This window comes from Borostomias antarcticus (assembly GCF_949987555.1).
Source record: "Borostomias antarcticus genome assembly, chromosome: 12".
Taxonomy (NCBI): Eukaryota; Metazoa; Chordata; class Actinopteri; order Stomiiformes; family Stomiidae; genus Borostomias; species Borostomias antarcticus.
In genome coordinates this window covers 25,919,146-25,939,575 of record NC_140245.1, presented here as the reverse complement: position 1 = coordinate 25,939,575, position 20,430 = coordinate 25,919,146, and the positions used below count along the sequence as shown (strand labels likewise).

The following is a 20,430-nucleotide window of genomic DNA, read 5'->3' as shown; positions in this document are numbered from 1 at the left end:
CTCAAAAGTGCTAGTTTTGTCAACGTTTTGATCTGAACCATTGTATATGATCATAAGTAAGCTTAAAACAGGGCTAAACATGCATTTTCCCTTTACTACTTTAATGACTATTAAGTATTTGTTAATAGTTGATCGTTTATTAAAGAACATTTAACAAGTCATTAATAACTCATTAACTAACAGTTTGATTTGAATTATATATTAACTATTTATAAGGGATAGATTTATGAGTGTTACCTTATTATTATATTATATAAAGTGCTTTTATAGCACTTTTCAAAACAGGATTACAAAGTGCCTCACAAACAAATTAAATTAAAATAACACACAATATTGTAAGAGGAAAGATAAGAAGCACTAACAACATAAAAATACAACAAAAAGGAAGACATCACTGTGATAAATAGAACTAAAACTACTTGACATAAATACAAACGACAATGAAATAGCTCTTATATCAAAATGAGTTTTGAGAAGAGATTTAAAAGATGATCATTGAAGTGTCTACCATATCTCATCTACAACGGTGTCACTGAGGCCTTCTTTCATTTGAAGTGTGATAGGCGGGGGGTCCTATGATTGGATGTTTCAATCAGGCATTGTGTTGGCCAGCCCTTGGCAGCAGCTAGCTATTGCAGAGAGATGAATAGTCAAAGTTGTTCCCTGCCCATGGGTGTTTCTGATTGGACACGTGACTCACCAAGCTGCATGCTAATCAGTGTACCGATGACATCAGAGGAGTATAGAAGTGCGCAAATTAAACCTGGCTTTTCAAATAACGCGCCCGTCTGGTATCAGAGAGGCTCTTTATGGGAGAGATGCTTCATTTTATTTTTTTATTCTCTTTTATTGAAAGAGAAGTACAGTGCTTCTGTATAAGGGGTGCTACTGTACTTTTATAAGAATTCGGCACAACTCCATTATACAGTAGCTGAAGTGTTGCCCAAGCTTTCTAGCAATGTCTAGCTATGTTGATGTTCAGCGGCCATGGCCTACATTTACTAAGCTGTATTTTGATCAATAGAAGAAGTATTCTGTTTTGCTGTTTATCTTTGTAGGTCAAAACAGGCAATGCTGGAAAAATTCCCATCCCAAAGCATACACTTTCTCTCTCTCTCTCTCTCTCTCTCTCTCTCTCTCTCTCTCTCTCTCTCTTTCTCTCTCTCTCTCTCTCTCTCTTCCCTCTGGCTTTATTCCCTCTCTCTCGCTCTCTTCCAATCTCATTTGGAAAATTCATTATCCTTCCACGCTTCTTTTCTACCCCCCCCCCCCCCCCACACACACACACACACGCCCCCCCCCCCCCCAACACACACACACACACACCCATTCCTCCACGATAATGACCCTCTCTGCCAGGCTTCTAACAAGGCCATTACGGCCAGTTATTCGTGGACTCCCTTACAGGGAAGAGAGGTGCGACTGACGCCTGTTCCCCCCCCCTGATCCCCCGCCCCCCCCCCCGATCCCTCCGCCGGCCCTGCGGTAATCAAAACATGGAAAGTGATTTCTGACGGGCTTAAAGCCCGGGACCTGTTTTCAAAAGCGCACAGCGGACTCAGGAGGTGTGGAGTGACATGTTCTTATTAGCCCTCAAAAGACGGGCTTGGTGCAATTATATCAATTTTCACCATCATCACCATAGCTGACCCACAGGGCTCTGAAACACTGCCATGGCCCTCGTTCATGTGGGAATGGCTGTCCACCAGATATAACAGTAATCACATTTGGTTGGGAGCGACTTAGGGAACTAGCTAATATTGAATTCCTCTGCCGGGAAACCATTCTGATTCCCTGTTCTCTTTGAGAGAAGTGTGTCTGCTACTGTACCTGTAGGTGGGTCCTGATTCATGAATATTTAGGACAATGAGCGGTCTGTATATGTGGAAACATGAGACTCCATAGCATGAGTCAGCCAGCCAGACACACACACGCACGCACACACACGCACACACACGCACACACACACACACACACACACACAAAACGCATGAGGGTTGATATGGCCTCAGTTCAGTACCCAGTATTGAATTCTGTCTTGTTGAGGGATGTCACACTGGGTTCTGGGATCAAATGAGCCATGTTATTAGGGGGATTATCTGTCGAGGTAGCAATCCAAGAAATAGATAGAATAGAACTACTGCACAAAACAACGTCAGGAGCAGGGCGGAGAGCCAGCTGGAAGGGAGCTGCAGCTGTTGTCTTGCTAACCTTTCCATTTGTTTGTGTGTGTGTGTGTGTGTTGGGGGGGGGGCTTAACCATTGCTAATTTCTGTAAGGAAGTGCATGATGGTGATGCCAAATGGCTGTGATTAGTTATGCAGGCATGAAGTATAATTGTAAGGAATATGAAGATATCTTACAATGATATTAACAAACTGCAGTAGTACCTGCTTTGAGTGAACGTTCATCGTGTTTAAACTTCTCTACAGCATCCTCAACCAGCTCAAGAGAAATAAGAAGTTTAAAAGCAGTCAGTTATACTTATATACAATATAAGCATGCTTTACAAATTATTGGAAGAAAAAAATATATCAAAACAGTGACATGAGTATAGTGAATAATCATTTCAAGATCATGAAGATGGATACAAAACATATTGATCACTGTAATATGTGATTCATTCAATTCAGTCACCCTGCCAATCAGTGTGGCATCAGTTCAGATGTTATTTACTAGGTAAATCAAATGTGTTGCACCCTGGTGTGATACGTTTTTAAACGTAGCCATTACGGCCTTAATGTGTTGTTTCTTACATGCGTTATGCATTGTTATTGTGGGGTAATATGTACTCTTGCTGCCATAAATAAATGTGTAACCCTGTAAGAACAAACTTTTTGCACCATACAGGCTGACTGAAATAAAGAAAAGACTCCCCCACACTGTCCTCTTCACTTGCAGACAAACATTTAATCAACGTTTCGGTTCTAGACCATCGTCAGGTTGAAAAATCAACCATTTTTCAACCAGTTTTTCAAGCAGTTTGTCTGCAAGTGAAGAGGAAAGTGTGCGGGAGTCTTTTCTTTATTTAACCCTGTTTGAAGACATGACTCAGTGTAATTAACCACAGAACATAACTGGTCCTCTTGTATAACCTCATCTGACCTCCACAATAAGATTGTAGAAGATTGCCTTATTTTCTGTGTCCACTTATAGTACTCTGGGCTCCGGCGTTCTCTGCGAGACTTGATTTGAACGCGTCCGCAATCACCCTTTTCAAAACAAGTTCACGTTTTAATAAGCTCTGTGTCGGCTTCTCAGAAGTTGGTCTTTGTTTTTCTGGAACATGACTTAAATTTGCTCACAAGGGCATTCCATGAATAAAATATAAGCTTATTTACAACAGGTTGCAGCGATGGAGTCATGCGGTGGTTATGAAATAGCTAATTAACTGCAGAAACTGTTTTGGTAGGATCTCTAAAAAGATCCTGATAGGATCTTTAAAAAGTGTTCCACCGTGTAGTGTAGACTTGGAATTATCACACAGGAGTTATACTGGAATGACTTATTTTGTTCTCAGTCTAATTTAGTTATCAAATCAATTAACTAATCGTGGATCAGATCTAGAATTACAACTGATGGTACAGTATGAAGGATTAAAAAAACGTAATTGTCCCTGCAGAGTGGAAAACACTGAATTAACGGTGTGCTAGTAGTGTGGTTTAACGGTTTGTCTGTGAAGGACAGAAACTGCCTTAAATATATTGTTAAAGTCTGCTCCAAAGTCATTGGAGCCCAGCAGAGTGACTTAAACTCTCTTTGGGAGAAACGTGTTCTCTAGAAGGCCAAAAGTATTACTACTAACCACGACCACATCCTGTCCAGTGAGCTTACACTAATGCCATCAGGACGGCGCTATCTGCCGCCTCTCAAGAAGACAAACCGTTACTCCAAGTTGTTCATTCCCTCTGCCATTAAGCTGCTGAACGCAGATACCTTTCTTGAATGAAGAGTTTGCTGCAACTATTTTGCACAAACCACATGTTGGTTGCCCTTGTTGGCACTTTATTTATTTTATTCTTGTATTCTTAGTGAATAATTTTCTTCTGCTCTCTACCTAACTCAATGCCATTTATCGTGTTTCCTCTGTCACTGATGATGATTGTGCAGTATGAATGTGTATGTGAAGTCTGTGGACTGTAGAAACTGAATTGCCCTTCGGGGACAAATAAAGCTATCTGTATCTGTATCTGTATCTGGATCTGTATCTGGATCTGGATCTGGATCTTCATGGTATCCAACAGGTGTCAATGCACACAGTCCAAAAGGCTCTAACCTTGTGTTCCTCTGCTCTTCTCTTGTCTCCTCAGATGGGCCCCTGGGACCGCGAGGCCTAGTGGAGGCTACGGAGATGTGCACCCAGGAGTGTCTGGTTCTGGGCCACTCAGACAACTGCTGGATGCCCCCCGCCCTGGGTTCCTACCAGCAGCCCAAGTCCCCCGTGACCAGCTTCGCTTCGCCCAAGGAGTGGGGGCCCAAAGACAAACTGCTCAACGGACACACCCTGACCAGAACCTGGAAAAACGAGGGCGGCCGGGACCAGTTTGGGGACAGGAAGCAGTTGGGCGGCGGTGAGGGACACTTCACCAGTCCTGGTCACATGGCTGACATCCCACTGGCAAGCCTGAAGTCCTACCACCCCACCACTGGCCCCGACAGCCCCAAAGAGCAGCAGCTATAAGAGGGGCCCGCATCCTCTGGCTCCTCACTCTAACATCTGAACACGTCAGATGCCGAGGCCACTCATACAGGGGGCTCTTCTTGTCTTTCTTTCTTTCCTAAATCATTTTATTCCATTGAAGTCGGTGCTTCTGCTATGTGATAGTTACATGTACTATGTAGGCCGATAGACTAGTGCTTATGCAGTGTACTCTACCATTTGACCTTTATGATGGCGCAAGAGAGGGTTTCACGCTAAGACCTCTTTTTTTGGGGGGATGAGACCTCAAGGATTTCCTCACATTTCTTTCTTACTTTACATGTCGTTCACTTTGGACAAAAAGGTAGAAAAAGGTGTTTTTTGAAAAGAAGGATATGAATATGGAGAGCATATATTCAACAGTTTAAAGAAAAACACTATTATGGCTGACCAATATATTCAAATATTGTGACGTGGTTGTTATTGAGTTGTTTGGGACTATATTAATCTACACAATCAAAGAAAAATGGAGTTACAATTAAGAAAGCGTTGTTCTGATAGCACTGTTAGTGGACACTTGTTTAGTCTGTCATTGTCGAGTGTGTTTGTAAATAAGCCTTACTACTAACCAATTTTATGTACCTGTAATAATCACATGGAATAGAACATGGATTGTGGCTGTTGTCCTTTATGATTTCGTCATCATGATTTGGGATTTTGATCTGCCTGTGTCTCCTCTTGACAATGACTCGAACCAGAGAGATGGTATGATTGTAATTAAGAATACCTTTTCAGACTCTCAAAAAAGCCCTGTGGGTGATACAGTACAAACACACATTTCAGCCGTTAGAATGCACAATATTGCCCCAAAATCGATGCTTTCATTCAACTATGGCAACAAGTCTGGCAAATGTATTTTTTCAAAATCGATTTTCTACTATTGACGTGAACGCTCAATTTATACATTATGGTAATGAAAGGCTTGAAAGCTTTTCCTCTAAAACATATTTAAAAAAGAGAGTTCAATACAATTCAACAGCAATATATTTGTAAATGGCTAAATGTTTTATCTAACTATGATCTCATTACTGTATACATTTTGACTGAGATTGTGATTTAATTGATTGTGTAATTGCATAGTAGTATTTGCTGCCTACCATTATTTTCCATATATGAGCATTATTTTCCAAACGGGGGAAACCTGAGTGTAAGTTTAGACTTCATGTGCTGTGCCTTCATGATGTTATATCAAGTATTCTGATTTCAGTGACTAGAAAAGTTGACCGGATGAAAAGCATTTCCAATGGTTAAATGCTTTATGCAGGGGATAGTTTGGATGCAGTATGGAAAAAAAGACAAAATCAAATCCATGAAAAACACAGGAGGCATGGAGAGAAGAGAGATGTGCAAAACATGCATTAGTTAACCATTGAGAAACATTGTCTTTCATTTTCACTCTAAGAATGCTGTTGTTTTTATGGCATGGAGGGTAAGAAATTGGAATAGCATGCAAAAAAAGAATATAGCTTTAAATGAACTGAATTAATTTTGTGTCACGTTTCATTAAGTTGAAAGACTATTAATTGGTACATTAAGAAGACATTGATTTTGTACAGCACTTCCATGTTTTATGTCATAATGTAAAAAGAAATAAAAAAAATAATCCAATCCCAGATAGCAAGCGGATGTGTAATGATTCTGGGCCATATATGGGCCGGGACTAAGCCACAAGGGCCAGATCTGGCCTGTATATGGCCCAGATCCGCTTGCTATCTGGGATGGGAGGGTGAATTGCTTACCGCAGTACTGTAAGTGTCAGTTGTGGGGGTGTTCAACATCATAGATATTGAAACAGTTAATCCTTGTTACTACTCTACAGGTATCCAGCTACTGCAATAAATGTTTTAAATATGCGCATGCTTGTTTTGTGTATGTCTATCACTTTATGAACATGTCATTTCCCAGATAGCAAGCGGATGTGTAATGATTCTGGGCCATATATGGGCCGGAACTAAGCCACAAGGGCCAGATCTGGCCTGTATATGGCCCAGATCCGCTTGCAATCTGGGTTGGCGCATATGGAATTTTACAGTAAAAGTCCAAACATATTTGAGTTATTTTAGCACTGCAATTCTTCACCTTGGATTGAATGTGATTTGATTGTGATAGACTACGGAGCTTCTCCACCCGTAACCAGGGGACCTATGTAACTAAAGCAGTGTTGTGGGAGCCAGCCCAGATAGCAAGCGGATGTGTAATAATTCTGGGCCATATATGGGCTGGAACTAAGCCACAAGGGCCAGATCTGGCCTGTATATGGCCCAGATCCGCTTGCTATCTGGGAGGGGCCAAGGAGCTCCCAGTCGAAGGTACTGTACATCTGCTCCCTGGGGGCTCACTGTTGACCGGAGAAAGAGAGTCGCTGCCAGGCTCCTCCCACCCTGGCTGTCAGGCCCCTCCCACCCTGGCTGCCAGGCCCCTCCCACACGCTGCTCGTGCAGCACGCTGGTGGTGCGGTCCGAGGCGTCCCCGGGGATGGGGATCGGCGCCGTGGGCGGCGGGCGCACCAGCGTAGCGGTGTTAGCCAGAGCGGCCTTGACAGCAGACACCCTGTCCCTCTGACGCGGTCCAGCGGACGTCCTGTCCCTCTGATGCGGTACAGCGGACGTCCTGTCCCTCTGACGCGGTCCAGCGGACGTCCTGTCCCTCTGACGCGGTCCAGCGGACGTCCTGTCCCTCTGCGCGGTCCAGCGGACGTCCTGTCCCTCTGACGCGGTCCAGCGGACGTCCTGTCCCTCTGCGCGGTCCAGCGGACGTCCTGTCTGGAGGCCTTGCCATTCAGGGGAGAATTATGTCCAGCTATGTGTCACCAGTAGAGCCCGCTACAGGGCTGTGATTACTGAACAGTTTAGGGTGACCGTGTACGCTTTAAACCCCACACTCCGCCTGCCAAATGGAGTACAGAGCCAAATGTATGAAAATGGAGGAAACTGTTTATATTGGTGTTTATTGAGTATTTAAACTGTTATGCTATAACACGGATGTGAACAATATATGGTTTCCCTTTCCCCCCAATTTCTGGTAGATGTGGCACCATCAAATCATCTAAGGACAGTCACATATTGCAGTGGCAAAATGCAGAAACAAAATGATTCAGTTTAGTCATGTACAATAAACCAAATGGTTAGGTTAAAGGCAAAGTGTACCTTATAATGAAATAACAAGTCAATCGGCCTATTGCAAATTAATTCACAAAAGATCATCTCTCGTGTCATCATGCAAGTGAAAACATGAAGGTGTTGCTTCAGGTTTGTATGTAGGTGTGGTTATTCATACTACCGATGTGAGATGATAAATTCACTCACCAATCTCGGCCAGATAGCTGCGATCAGACTGATTTACAATGCCTTGGCCAAATGAGGTACCCAGCTGACTAGCTAGGTATAATCTAAAATGTCTCCGAAAAATGACGTCAAACCAGCTTATAAAATCAGCGATGACTTCCAATGTAATGGTAATAAGCATACCTCCAGAAATAGTCCTCCGAATAACTATCAGTGCTTTGTGTTCTGTTCCAGGTTTTAGTCAATTCTAGTGTCAGTATAAGTACTGTATAGTACATTATATGATCTTATTGGCATTATTTGACGCTTGGACACAGGATGTACTGCAGCCTTCCAGGAAGTGGCATCTTGTTGAAGGTCTACAGTCCCAGATGTGCCAGTGGATTAAAGTGGATTTAAACGAGACTGCAATGATTGTAAGCATGCTTATTTTTCCATCGATGGTGGTGACATAAGCTTTGCATAGAAGTAGCAGATAGTTACTTTGTGTTAGCTTCCATGCTAATTTCTTGTCAGTTACATATCAAACTGTATAAATAAATACTTTAGTGTTTCATAAGAATACAGTTCATACGACTACAGTTGCATTATATGTATTTCATACTTATCTTTGTAACTAAAACATTGTTTTGTGTCTTTTGCAGTTTCACACTTTCATTCAAGTAAACTTCCAAAATGGCATGCTTCTTGAGGACCTATTTGAGCGTGTGTTTAGTTCACTCAAATTCTGGATGGGGCTTATCTATGGGTGGGAGCGTATGATCGCGAAAGTCATTATTGATTGGTGTCGCAGGGATTCCTGCAAAACCAATGAATTGATTTGAGCACCAGATTTTTGCATGAAGTGTCCCAGACCCATAGAGAGATCTGCAGCATGTACTGTAGTAACGTAGTTAGCGTAGCAGTAACGTAGTTAGCGTAGCTTAAGCAGTGTATTAGCAAAATAACTCTCATGGTCTGGCATTGACACTAGGGTAGGACCAAAGACTAGGGCTAAGGGGGGGTATTGGGATTTGAAAGTGTTTGGTTGCGGCTGCATATGTGTTAAGGGTCACTGGGTGTCCTTGAAGGGGGGCTTGTTCAGGCCTGACCGGTGGCCTAACTCCACATTGCACTCCCCGGGGCCAGTCATGGAAAAGTCCCAGGACAGGTAAGCAGGAACGCGGGTCAGTCATTGGCTAGGCTCATTATGCGTAGCGCTATGTAAAGATATGTTGGGTGAACTGGTTTTTTGTTCCCCTCTGGAAAAAGTAGGGGTAGGATCTGTCAATCTCCCCTTTGCTCTCTGTAAAGTGCATTGGGTTGCCTCTGTGTATGAAATGTGTTATACAAATAAAGTTTTATTTGATATGTTATAGCTAATCTGTGATTGGACACAGTAGGGGCGTCTCTGGTTTGGAGAATCGTATAGAACCTTGAGAAATCTGTGAGATGGACCAGAATGTTCTCCAAAGCTGTACATGTTGTCCATCATTAAATCTTCAAGAATCATGTAAGTCTCATCTTTTGTGTTTCACTTATTTTCTTCAATTAGTGTTGTTGCCTTTCTACCTGAGAACCAAGTGATCCAACCACTCAGAGCTAAAGATGCCACACTACTAACTGTTTGGAGGATTATTTACATGCCTTTGTAGAGGTACCTGTCAGCTAATGGCCCCATTATAATTCATTAGAATTGCTAAATGACAACAATGCTAACGGACTCGTTATCAGTGAATGGACTTGGAAAGTATTAGGATGAGTCTATTCCCTTGGGTAAGTAGCAAAACAATTTGAATGCAAACTATCCTTTTTGTGTTGCATTTATGCTGATCTCTTCCTGGTTCTTACAGATTCCTTCCCACCATGCTTTGCTGTTCGTTGTTTACACAGTGTGCTGTTTTGCTCCTTGGCTCACAGACATATGCTGTAACTATAGGCTATGAATTTGCTTGGTAGAATATTCGGTAATTTAGGGCCAGACACCCAGCCCAGTGGCTGAAGTAATTATATTTATTTTATTCCTTTCGGATTCTTTTGCACACTGTATCCTCCACAGTTGATATGTTTATCACTGTCCCCCAATGGACCTGCTTGAAGTCATATTTGCCACACTAGATATCGACTTGGGCAAGAATAGTTTCTGAAAAGCTTCAAAGCTAATTGCCTTGGAAGTGTGCAGGGGAAGCAAATTAGTGTCACACCACAATGAGGGATAATAATAAAATAAAATAAAAAAGGTTCCCAGTCGCATTTCCTTTCATATGGCTTTGAGAATTATTATTTTTTCAGACACAAAAGTAAGTTAACATGCTAGAGTGGAACTGAGTGAAAGTTCAGCAGGAAATCTCCCAGAAGCCAGACTAGCCTATGTAAAAGAGAGAAGGGGTTCATTAGGTCTACTTACACAACATATTCATGGGAGGTTTATAAAGACAATATATAGACAATATTTATTTAAACATCAGTTTCAGTAAGATTGAGAGATTCTGTATAGACATTGGTATGTATTAAGCCCAATTTATGCTTTGTCCAGACACACTTTTAAAACCGTCGCTCGACACTTTTGACGTCATGGGCGACACTTTTTTGGTGAAAATAAGTGTCGCGCACAAACAGATTTGTCTAATGTCGCTGACTCCGTCACATATTGTCGCTCAAGTGTGAATGGATAGCTGGATAGAACGCTTGTGCGTTGCCATGGAGATGCTTGTTCCGCAGCCTTGTTTTAGTTTTGTCTGTCCTGCCTCCTTGTCATGGAAGGAGGAGAGGAACGTCTCTCCCAGCTTGTGAGGAGATATCCCATCTATACAACTCATCCCTGCCCCTTCACAGAGATGCCCAAGTACTGCAGAATGCGTGGGAGGAATTGTGGTGCACCGGTACAGCCTTCTTTCCCGATCAGAATGAAAACAAACCACAATGAAAAGCGCTCTCTGAACAACCTCTTTACCTCAGATTAAACTCCTTCCCTCAGAAAGCCGCTTCTCTCAGAACGACAACAAACGCGTAACAAAAGGACAAGCGCACGGCTGATTGTTGCCATAGAGACGACGCGAAGTGTCGCCCGAAGCATAAATGCTACATGTTGAGCGACACTTTTTTTTTGTCGAGCGACACTTTTCAAGAAGCATAAATTAGGCTTTAGTCTCCCTACAGTAGCACAGCACTGAATTCACACAACGATTGAGGCTGAGCAATGCTCAGGTTTAAAACATCATGTTTCAGCACCACGGACAGCAACCACACCCTCTCACAGAGCTTAAAGGAGTAGTAAAGGGAAAATGCATGTTTAACCCTGTTTTAAGGTTACTTATGATCATATACAATGGTTCAGATCAAAACGTAGACAAAACCAACACTTTTGAGAAAGTCTGATAATTGCTCTACCGCCATTTTGGTCATACAATGGATGTGGGTGGGCACCGTGAACAATCATTCAAAATACATGTTAAACTCTCAATTTCAAAGACAAGAAACTCACCGAGGTGTTAGTTGGCGTTCTGACATATAATTCGCCATAAAGTAAGATTCTAGTTCATCTGGAAAGGCTTTTTAAAATATTTAGCATAGAACTATTTAGTCGCAGCACATACGTGTGTAAACTTCCGCAAACTAGGTAGCCTAGCAACATAAACAATAACAATAGCTACTGTAAGTAGTTCCGCTTCCTGAATCCCCTCTGCGGATTGATCTACACATCTACCGGTCGCTTCAATACAAGTCAATGGATTTCATAAAATGATCAATAAAACCCTACAGGATTCATACTTTGCGGCAAATTTGATGTCAGAACTCCAACGGACACCAATTACCCCCTCGGCGAGCTTCTTGTCTTTTAGTTTAGTTCAGTTTAGAGTTTAACATGTTTTTGAATGATTGTTCACGGTGCCCACCCACATCACTTGTATGACCAAAACGGTGGTAGAGCAATTATCAGACTTTCTCAAAAGTGCTAGTTTTGTCAACGTTTTGATCTGAATCATTGTATATGATCATAAATAACCTTAAAACAGGGCTAAACATTTTCCCTTTACTACTCCTTTAAGCACCTTGGACAGTAATCTTGAGGGTGTGTGAGGTGCTACAGTTCAGTACCAACACAGTACAGCACATGGTATGCTGTTAAAGGTGGAAGAACATTGTATAACTTGTTGTTGTTGTTGTTGTTGTTGTTGTTGAAGCCTTTCAGAATGATTCTTCCTCTACCCTAACCCATGCTGTATGTTTGCAGTTAAAGTGAAGTTTAAGTTAGGTTAGTCTAAGGTTTAATTAAACAGCCAAGCACACTGTAGCACAGATGTTGCAATGGAACATACATCTAATGAGACCTCACTGCTACAGCTATGCAAACACCCACCCACACACACACCCACACACTCTCACACACACACACACACACACACACACGACTACTGGCAAAATATACAGCCCGTGGCTAATCACTAATGAGAGATTTAATTGACTTTTAGCAATCACTGAAATCCACAGTCCTTTTGACTAAGGAAACCGAAGTATAGTCCACTAAGACTCCCACCTCGAAAAACTAACCCAGGATCAATAAGAGGCAACAACACCTGAATGTTTCCCATTTTAAGTGTTAGCATTTGCTATAGCTGCAGAGCCTAATAACCTTGCTACAAAACAGTGTTCATTAAAATGCATAAAATAATATTGACGTTGGCGATCCAGCCCTCTTCCCATTCTTTGCTTTTCATTTCATCTCATTCAGCTGGGACTTCTTTATGCATGTAAACCAATTCAATTAGCTTGGAGTGGAACTATTTCCCATATCGGAGGAACTAATTGGCTCTCTCCGACGTGTGTGTGTGTGTGCGTGTGTGTGTGTGTGTGTGGGTAATAATAATGCCTCTTAACTTTGGAACAGTGGTTTAAGAGAGGCCCACGCATACCTTCTATGTGTAAACTGATAATCCTACCTCTCACTAGCCAGTGGAAAGTATCCATTTTATTTGAAGGAAAAGCCAGTCTTTCCGTACTGTATCACAATCCATCTTTAGACAGGACAGCTCAGCATGACTCTGGGAATGAGTAGACACCAGGGTGCGCAAGCCAGCAGGAGGCAGGATTCAAACCTGAGCATGGGGGGGCTACATCACACCTCCCTACCAGGTACCACTTCCTTGACCATCACTTCTGCTTTGCCCATTACGTCCACTGGGCCCATCAGGAGAAAACAGATTGAAGAGGTCCTATTCTGTATCATCCCTATGTTGGTGGTGGTAGTGGGATACCTTGACCATTTCATCAAGGGATAATGCCTCGGTGAGGATCAATGGCTCTCCTTCCTGACTGAGAGAACTGTTCCCAAGGCCCAAAGGCCATTTAGAGAGATAGCTACAGTGCTCAGTCTGCGGAGGCGCCCTCTCCAAGATACAGTAGGTGATCCCCGGTAGCACAGCGGCAGATACATCTATATGGGCCCAAACCCCCACTCCACCCCCGCGGAGCCAATCAAGGAACAGACACTGCCAATATCCCTAGGTGAACAGAGAGCTCGCGATGAGAGGAGGAGGAGAGAGGTATTGGTGATTAACTCCCCAGGCTTGTGGGAGATGTTGGGGGGGCGTAGATCAGTCGGAGGGGGGGGGGGGGGGGGGGGCGTCCGTCTGCCCCAAAAAGACCAGGGCAATCCCATAGGATTCCTGTCAATAACAGCTGTCATTAATTACAAAGAGTGGAATTGGGTTGTGGAGCAGTTGCACTCTGGGCTGCCATCCCCTTACCGCCAAATCTCAAATAGCTGTCACTAGGAAGTGGCATCTTCCCATCTATAATGGGTGGTAAATCATTCTGTTAGCTATCAGTTTGAGGTACTCTGAGTCCACACGTACACAGATATTTATGAAAATATACTCAATTCTCTGCGTTTTGGCCTCCCGTCCACACATACACTGAGTTTTTGGTCACTGAAAACAGATCTTTTTGAGGACTGTGAATGAATTTCAAGTCTCAACAAAGTGTTCTGTTTTCCTACTTGACTGTTGTTCTAACTTTGTAGTTCGTTCTCATAGATCAGTCTGTTAAAACTACAAATTCTTCCTGTGTGACATCACTTCCCTGTCCTCTTCATCCTGAAACTATGTCACTTCCTTTTTCACTGTATAACCTATCGACCTCGTCCACATCTGACTCACTCTGCCTGGATTCACTTCCTGTGCTAGAGTCCGACTCTGCAGAATCGTAACAGAATAAAACTATTGCCTTTGTTTAAAACCAGCTTGACCGACCACTCAGCGTGTTCTTTGAAATCTAACCTAAACCAAGTAAGGATTTTCCTTAACAGGACGCCTTCCAATGTGGAGATCTGTAAAAACTCTGCTTTATGTGGATTTGTTGGGAAGGGTAAAACTGAACTTCTCCTTTGCGCTCAATTCTCTATTGCGCATGCGCCAGGAACAGTCTGAGCAGAACAGGACTCTTTAGATTTGGTCCATGCCCAGATAGCAAGCGGATCTGGGCCATATACAGGCCAGATCTGGCCCTTGTGGCTTAGTTCCGGCCCAGATTAATGCATTAGAAATCAACCTAGCTTTACTCCACCACCACACTGCCAAGAGGAGGCGAATACATAATACTGCAGCAAATAGTTTTTATTCCACCTCTCCGTAATGTTGCGAGGTCCAAAGTAGAACGTTTTTAGAAATATCCATATTGGTGTGGATGTGGCCTGAGAGAATCAATCAATCAATCAATCAAAGCTTTATTTGTATAGCGCATTTCATACCCAGAGGCAACACAATGCGCTTTACAGAGAACAAGGGAGGTGGGCATACGACCCACTCTCTACATATTCCAGAGGGAAGGAAAAAAACAGTATCACCCGGGGGCCAGAAAAGTGAGCTGTAAGAATTATTCCCTGACCCCTTTCAACAAGGCGATCGAGCAAGCTCCTGGAGTATGTTTGTCTACCGGCTAAGAACATTTATAAAGCAATACATTACATTAAATTATATTTTCAGAGTAAGAAAGGCTAAAAACCCATGGCTCAAACATCATAGGAGAGACATGGCAAACACTGGTGTATGTCTGTGTGTGCGTGAGTGTGCCTGGGCCCAGGTAGAGGCAGGGGTTGGGGTAGGGAGGGGGTAGGACAAGGATACGGACCCGGGTTAGGGTGAGGGGATCTGAGCCCAGGACTGGTGTATGTCTGTGTGTGTGCCTGGGTCCAGGTAGAGGCAGGGGTCGGGGTTAGGGTGGGGGTAGGACAAGGATACGGACCCGGGTTAGGGTGAGGGGAAGGGGGAGTGGGCCCAGGTCCAGGCCTAAAGCCGGAAGTGGACTGGTGTATGTCTGTGTGTACATGTGTGTGTGTTAACTAAATGCTACGACATCCACAGCAGACACAGGGGTATCTTTCGGACTCAGGGTGGTCTGCTGGTGACAGTGGGGCATCCACTGGACCTGGTTAGAAGGTAGGAGGGAGAGAGAGAGGCACTACGGAGAGGGGAGGCAGAAAACGGTTAGTAGCACCCTGAGCCATAGGAGCAACACAGATATTACAACAGAACAGGCCTGTTTCAGGGCAACCAGATTCTGAGATAAGATGTGTGCGATGTTAGCCCTTCTTCTGTAGCCCGGTCAGTGGCGCAGTCTGGGGGAGAAAAGTTAGGATGATTCTAAGGGCCTGTGACAGACAAGGACCCTAAAAAATATTAGAACATTAGGTACACTTTTTTTCAATAGGATCATCATTAATAGAAGTTATTTTACAATTTACTGATAAAACTGATACTGATATTAGTATATTTTACAATGTACTGATAAAACTAACTGCTGCCAATTGCAACGTGAATTGGACTTGCTAGCAGTGACTTGAGTGAGGACTGTTGTGTGGAGCATATGTCTCAGCTTCCTAAAGAACAATCTGGCTTCATAAATGTATTTTTCTTTGGCAGGTTTGTGGTTTGCGACTGGCTGAGATTTACATAAGCTAGCAACTTTATGCTGGTTAGCAATAGTTAGCTAACAAACTGGTAACATTGGCTTAACTTTAGCCTACATGGCTAAGCTGGCTGGCTAGCTAGCTGGCTACGATTCATACCTAGGCTGTTGGCCTCGCATTGCTTTAAGTTAACTCAGATGACAGCTAGATTCTAGAACGTAAGCAACAAGCGTCCATAGCAATGCAAGTTTCAACTCGAATCGTAGTGAATCTTTTATCTAAACGGCGCTGAAAACAGTAATGGTATTATTTTAAAACCGGGAGAATTTCTTAGTGGATGTGGACCACTGGGACATTTTAGTTTTCCAACAGATATTTGTCGGGACTTGGGACAGCCAGCTGGAAATCGGGACTGTCCCGGTCAAATCGTGATGTCTGGTCACCTTAAACCTATACCACTGGTGGGGCCCAATGTCATATCTTTTCATGGGGCCCAAAATCCCTGGTGTGGCCCCTGAGCACGGTAATAAACCGTGTTATAGTGTTATAGACACAGTTGCCACTACTCAAATCTATCTAGTCTATCTTTGCAAATCAAAGTATGTTGGACATTTAGTGCCATTGAATGTACAGCCCATCGTTTCACCCAGACTGCAGCTGCCTCAAATTGAACTATCATTTGTCCTTAGACAGTTAGGGTTACATTCATTTCCCTGGTGGTCTAGCGTGTGGGCTGCCCCATTACTTTGCCTCTCTTTCTCTTCCAGTCTGTGTACGTCTCAGTCAAAGCATCAACGAGGTGTTTTTGCCCAGCAATAACACACCCCATCAATCAATGGCCCCCGGGGTAACACACACCCTCGCCTCTCCCTCAAGGAATGCCTGTGGTCATTACAGAGACTTGTCTGCAGAGTATAACCCAGGTGTTAGAGAGCGAGATGGGTGTTAAGAGTCATATTTGGGGGGTGCTGGGGGTGGGGACAGAAGGTGGGCGAGGAGTGAAAAAGAGAGGGGAGGGATGGAAAACGTGAGAGTGAAACTATTGTACAGAAGAAGATTAAAAGGAAGAAAATGAACAAAGACGTTGGAGAAAAAGAATAAAACCATATGGAGGGTTCCCAGATAGCAAGCGGATCTGGGCCATATACAGGCCAGATCTGGCCCTTGTGGCTTAGTTCTGGCCCATTTATGGCCCAGATCCGCTTGCTATCTGGGTTATGTGTACCCAGGTTATCGATTCCTTCAGCCGGGAATATCGACTGGTCAGATTGAATTAGACCACCAGTAAACCTGAACAGATGTGACCAGACGCTTTCTCTGACAACTATGCATGTCCTTGTTACATTCCCTGCTTATAGGCAACCTGTTCTTTACAAGCGGAAAGAGAAGATGAACATTGAAAAAAATATGATCTCACATTTATTTTAATCAAATTTCATTGATCAGCCAGATCGTTATTGCAAAACTATGACTCATTACTTCATGATGTAGCAGTGAATGAAACTGAAAGCAATCAATTAAGCATGTTTACCCCCCATTACACATCTTATAATTCACTGTTCTCTATTTGATAGTTATCATTATCAAGTCTTGTTTGCCAAAATTCAAATGGTTATTGGAATAAGTACCCAATTAGCTTGCACAGGAACTATATGTCATAATAAATAGGTGGTAATAGTGTAAGCCATCGCCTACACCTGCATGGCTGTTTGAAACCGATGTATGATATAACTTCTTAAGGGCATAGCCTGGAATATTCTCCCTTTTGAACCTTGGCTTATATCAGCAGAGAACGGCATAAACTGTCAAGGGGTTGGCTGTGAACTGCTCTTCTGTACGAGTGGTTTAACCTGCTTCAGCTGGCTCTGACTGGGCCTCCATGAGAACTAGACAGGAAAGGTACAAGAACCCGAGAATAAAAATGAGTATTTCACTCCTCATCAGGTTGGAGGGGGAGTATTTGTGAGCCCAAGACCACTCTTAATACAAGCAGATAAATACACACTGTAGAATAATCTACACATGCCTCGACATACCGATAGACCAAATGTATATGTAATAAGATTATCAAGCATCTACCAGCAGGAATAGATCTCACAGTCTGCTTAATAAGGGGTGCAAACACATCATACCATAGCAATTTGTTTGCATATGCAATGTTGACCTGGAACGTAACGAATCTGGTTTGAACCGCATCTACTCGGCCGCTGTTGGAGAAGATCAGCAAAACCTGCTTGGCACAGAGGAGCGTGTTTACCAAGCGCACACAGCGAGGAGTGCTTTTGAATTGATGACTGTCTTTGTCACCGTAAGATCCATTTTGCCCTTCTCCTTGAGACGTGGGCGTTGGTGACAACGACTGAGCTGTTTATTCAATCTTTTTTATAACTTCAGTAGACTTATTTCAGCTCCACTAACAGGTTGAAAAGTCAATCTATAACATGTTTTTTTTTGTGTGTAAGTCTGTAAAATGAACGCCTGAAGTCTCCTCCTTGATTCCAGTATTTCATCATGTGTTTACACGTCTTTTCTCTTGGACACACGTCCAGCACGTGCCGATTGAGCTAACTTGTCCAACTCCTTGTTGTTGCAGGTGTCTGGGTCTGACAGGGTCAGGGAGGATGAAAGAGACCCATGTTTACGCTCCGCTGGGCTGGGTGTGCAGCAACGGTGCCTGGCAACCACCCCAAACCCCCTTCCTCATCCCCAAACCCCCCCACCTAACACTCTGATCTTTTAATTACACTGGCTGGCGAGACAGAGCCAGCTGAGGAGTCTGGGGACAACGGAATGACGCCAAGAGAGCCAGATCACAGAGCTCAGGGACTGGAGATGGGAGTTGTAGTCCTCCTGTCATCGCTAAAGCTTGTTTGTTTTTGGCTGGAAAACTACAGTGTTTGTTCCAAAAGCTCAGGGTTCACTGCAGATTTGAACAGCTCTGCTAAATGATACAGTTAAAGCCTCTGGAAACTCAAATCCACAAAAGTCTTCTATGTAATTTAGTGTATTATGTACATAATAAAGAAACATGTAAAAGTATTAGCAATTACTTTCTATCAAAATTCAAAATATTCTCATTTAAGTTTTTGTAACATTCCTGACAGTGGGTTTGAAATAGGCATTGTTTAATTTGTTTAATGTGACGTCATTATATCCGAGATCCAATCATTAAAAAATGCACGTTAGTAAGTCCTACCTCCCCGCTAAATCTGCCTCGTCGACAGCAACTTTGCAGTTAGCTAACATATTTGATCCAGCCTAGTATATTTGTCTATTTTTATTTATCCATCTACCGGTATCTATTTTTATCTATCCTCTATCTCCCCACCCTGTGCACCATCATGATTGTTTGTGCTGTCCCTGGGTGCTCATCGGTGAGATGACAACAAGTCATTCTTTAGTTTTCCAACTGTGTTGGATTTAGAGAAACAGTGGACCGCGTTTTTGGTGAGCCGTGGTGGAGCAGTCTGGAAACATACGCTGCGCTCATTCCTTAAATTCTGCCAGAAATCCATGGGTTTTGCACAACGGCTATGTCTAGCTGGAGCAGTACCCTCTCTCCCTCCACTTCAGCCTCTCCCCGATGCCCAGAGCCTAGAGAACGATCATGTACGTTACTTGCTAATGATAAAGTTTAAGTAAATGTTCCACGTTTATTGTTAACCTCACCTTTTTCTAAAGAAATCTAACATTGTTAGCTTGCCAACTCAGCTGTAGCTGCTTAGCAGCCTAATAATGTTAGCGCTAGCTAGTATGGTTAGAAGTAGCTGTGGCTAACTAATTCTACTAATGGATAGAAAAGCATTTTGGAACTCACCATTCAGTGATCGATTAAAATGAATTATTTGGAGATGGCAGGGCTTCTACTGTATTTCTGCATCCTCTGAGAATTGAGTATCTGACGGCTCAAACATATACGGCTGGACTTTTAGTTGCTGTGCATAGTGCGTTGCTAGTTTTGATGAGATTGTTTGTCATTGGCGGATCAAAATGTCAATCAAATCCTGATCTGACGCGCCCACACATTCCTGAGAAATGGTCTAGAGAGCGAAATGAGCCGTTTTTGAACACTTTTTTTGTTTATTTTAACTCAGATTTTTGTGGATGCTTAAAGAGACACTAACATTTGATATCATATATGCATTTTTACTATTTCAACCCATGTTTCCAGAGGCTTTAAGGCACATTCACACAGTCACTTTTGAATTGGGTTAAAAATACATAATGCATAATACTAAAAACCAATAAAAAACACCCATCATTGATTAAAACCCATGGACTAAACATCCTTCTTTGATTAAAAACCATCCAAGGACAAAACACCCTTCTTTAATTAAAAACCATCCATGGACACAAACACCATTATTTGATAAAAACCATGGAAGGTTACATTTTGCCACAGCATTCTGATTAAATTGATTGATTGATTAATTGAGCAATACGAAAGCATGTACACAATTCTCAATTCAAGTCCTAAGCTGTATGGGATCATGGTTCTTCATCCCAAACCTTTGTTTGACACCATATCGACACAGTTGTCACAGCTATATACATTCTGGCCA

General features: G+C 42.9%; 1 protein-coding gene across 1 annotated transcript in view; it reads left to right on the top strand.

Annotated features, from left to right (window-relative positions):
• Window positions 1-4,681, top strand: part of pcdh9 (protocadherin 9) — a gene marked incomplete at both ends in the record, with an annotated part of 225,659 nt that extends 220,978 nt beyond the window's left edge. Inside the window, one exon of the mRNA XM_084447048.1 lies at window positions 4,311-4,681. Within this exon, the coding sequence (XP_084303174.1) occupies window positions 4,311-4,681 (371 nt within the window). The remainder of the gene's footprint in view (window positions 1-4,310) is intronic.
• Between the last annotated feature and the right edge of the window lie 15,749 nt (window positions 4,682-20,430).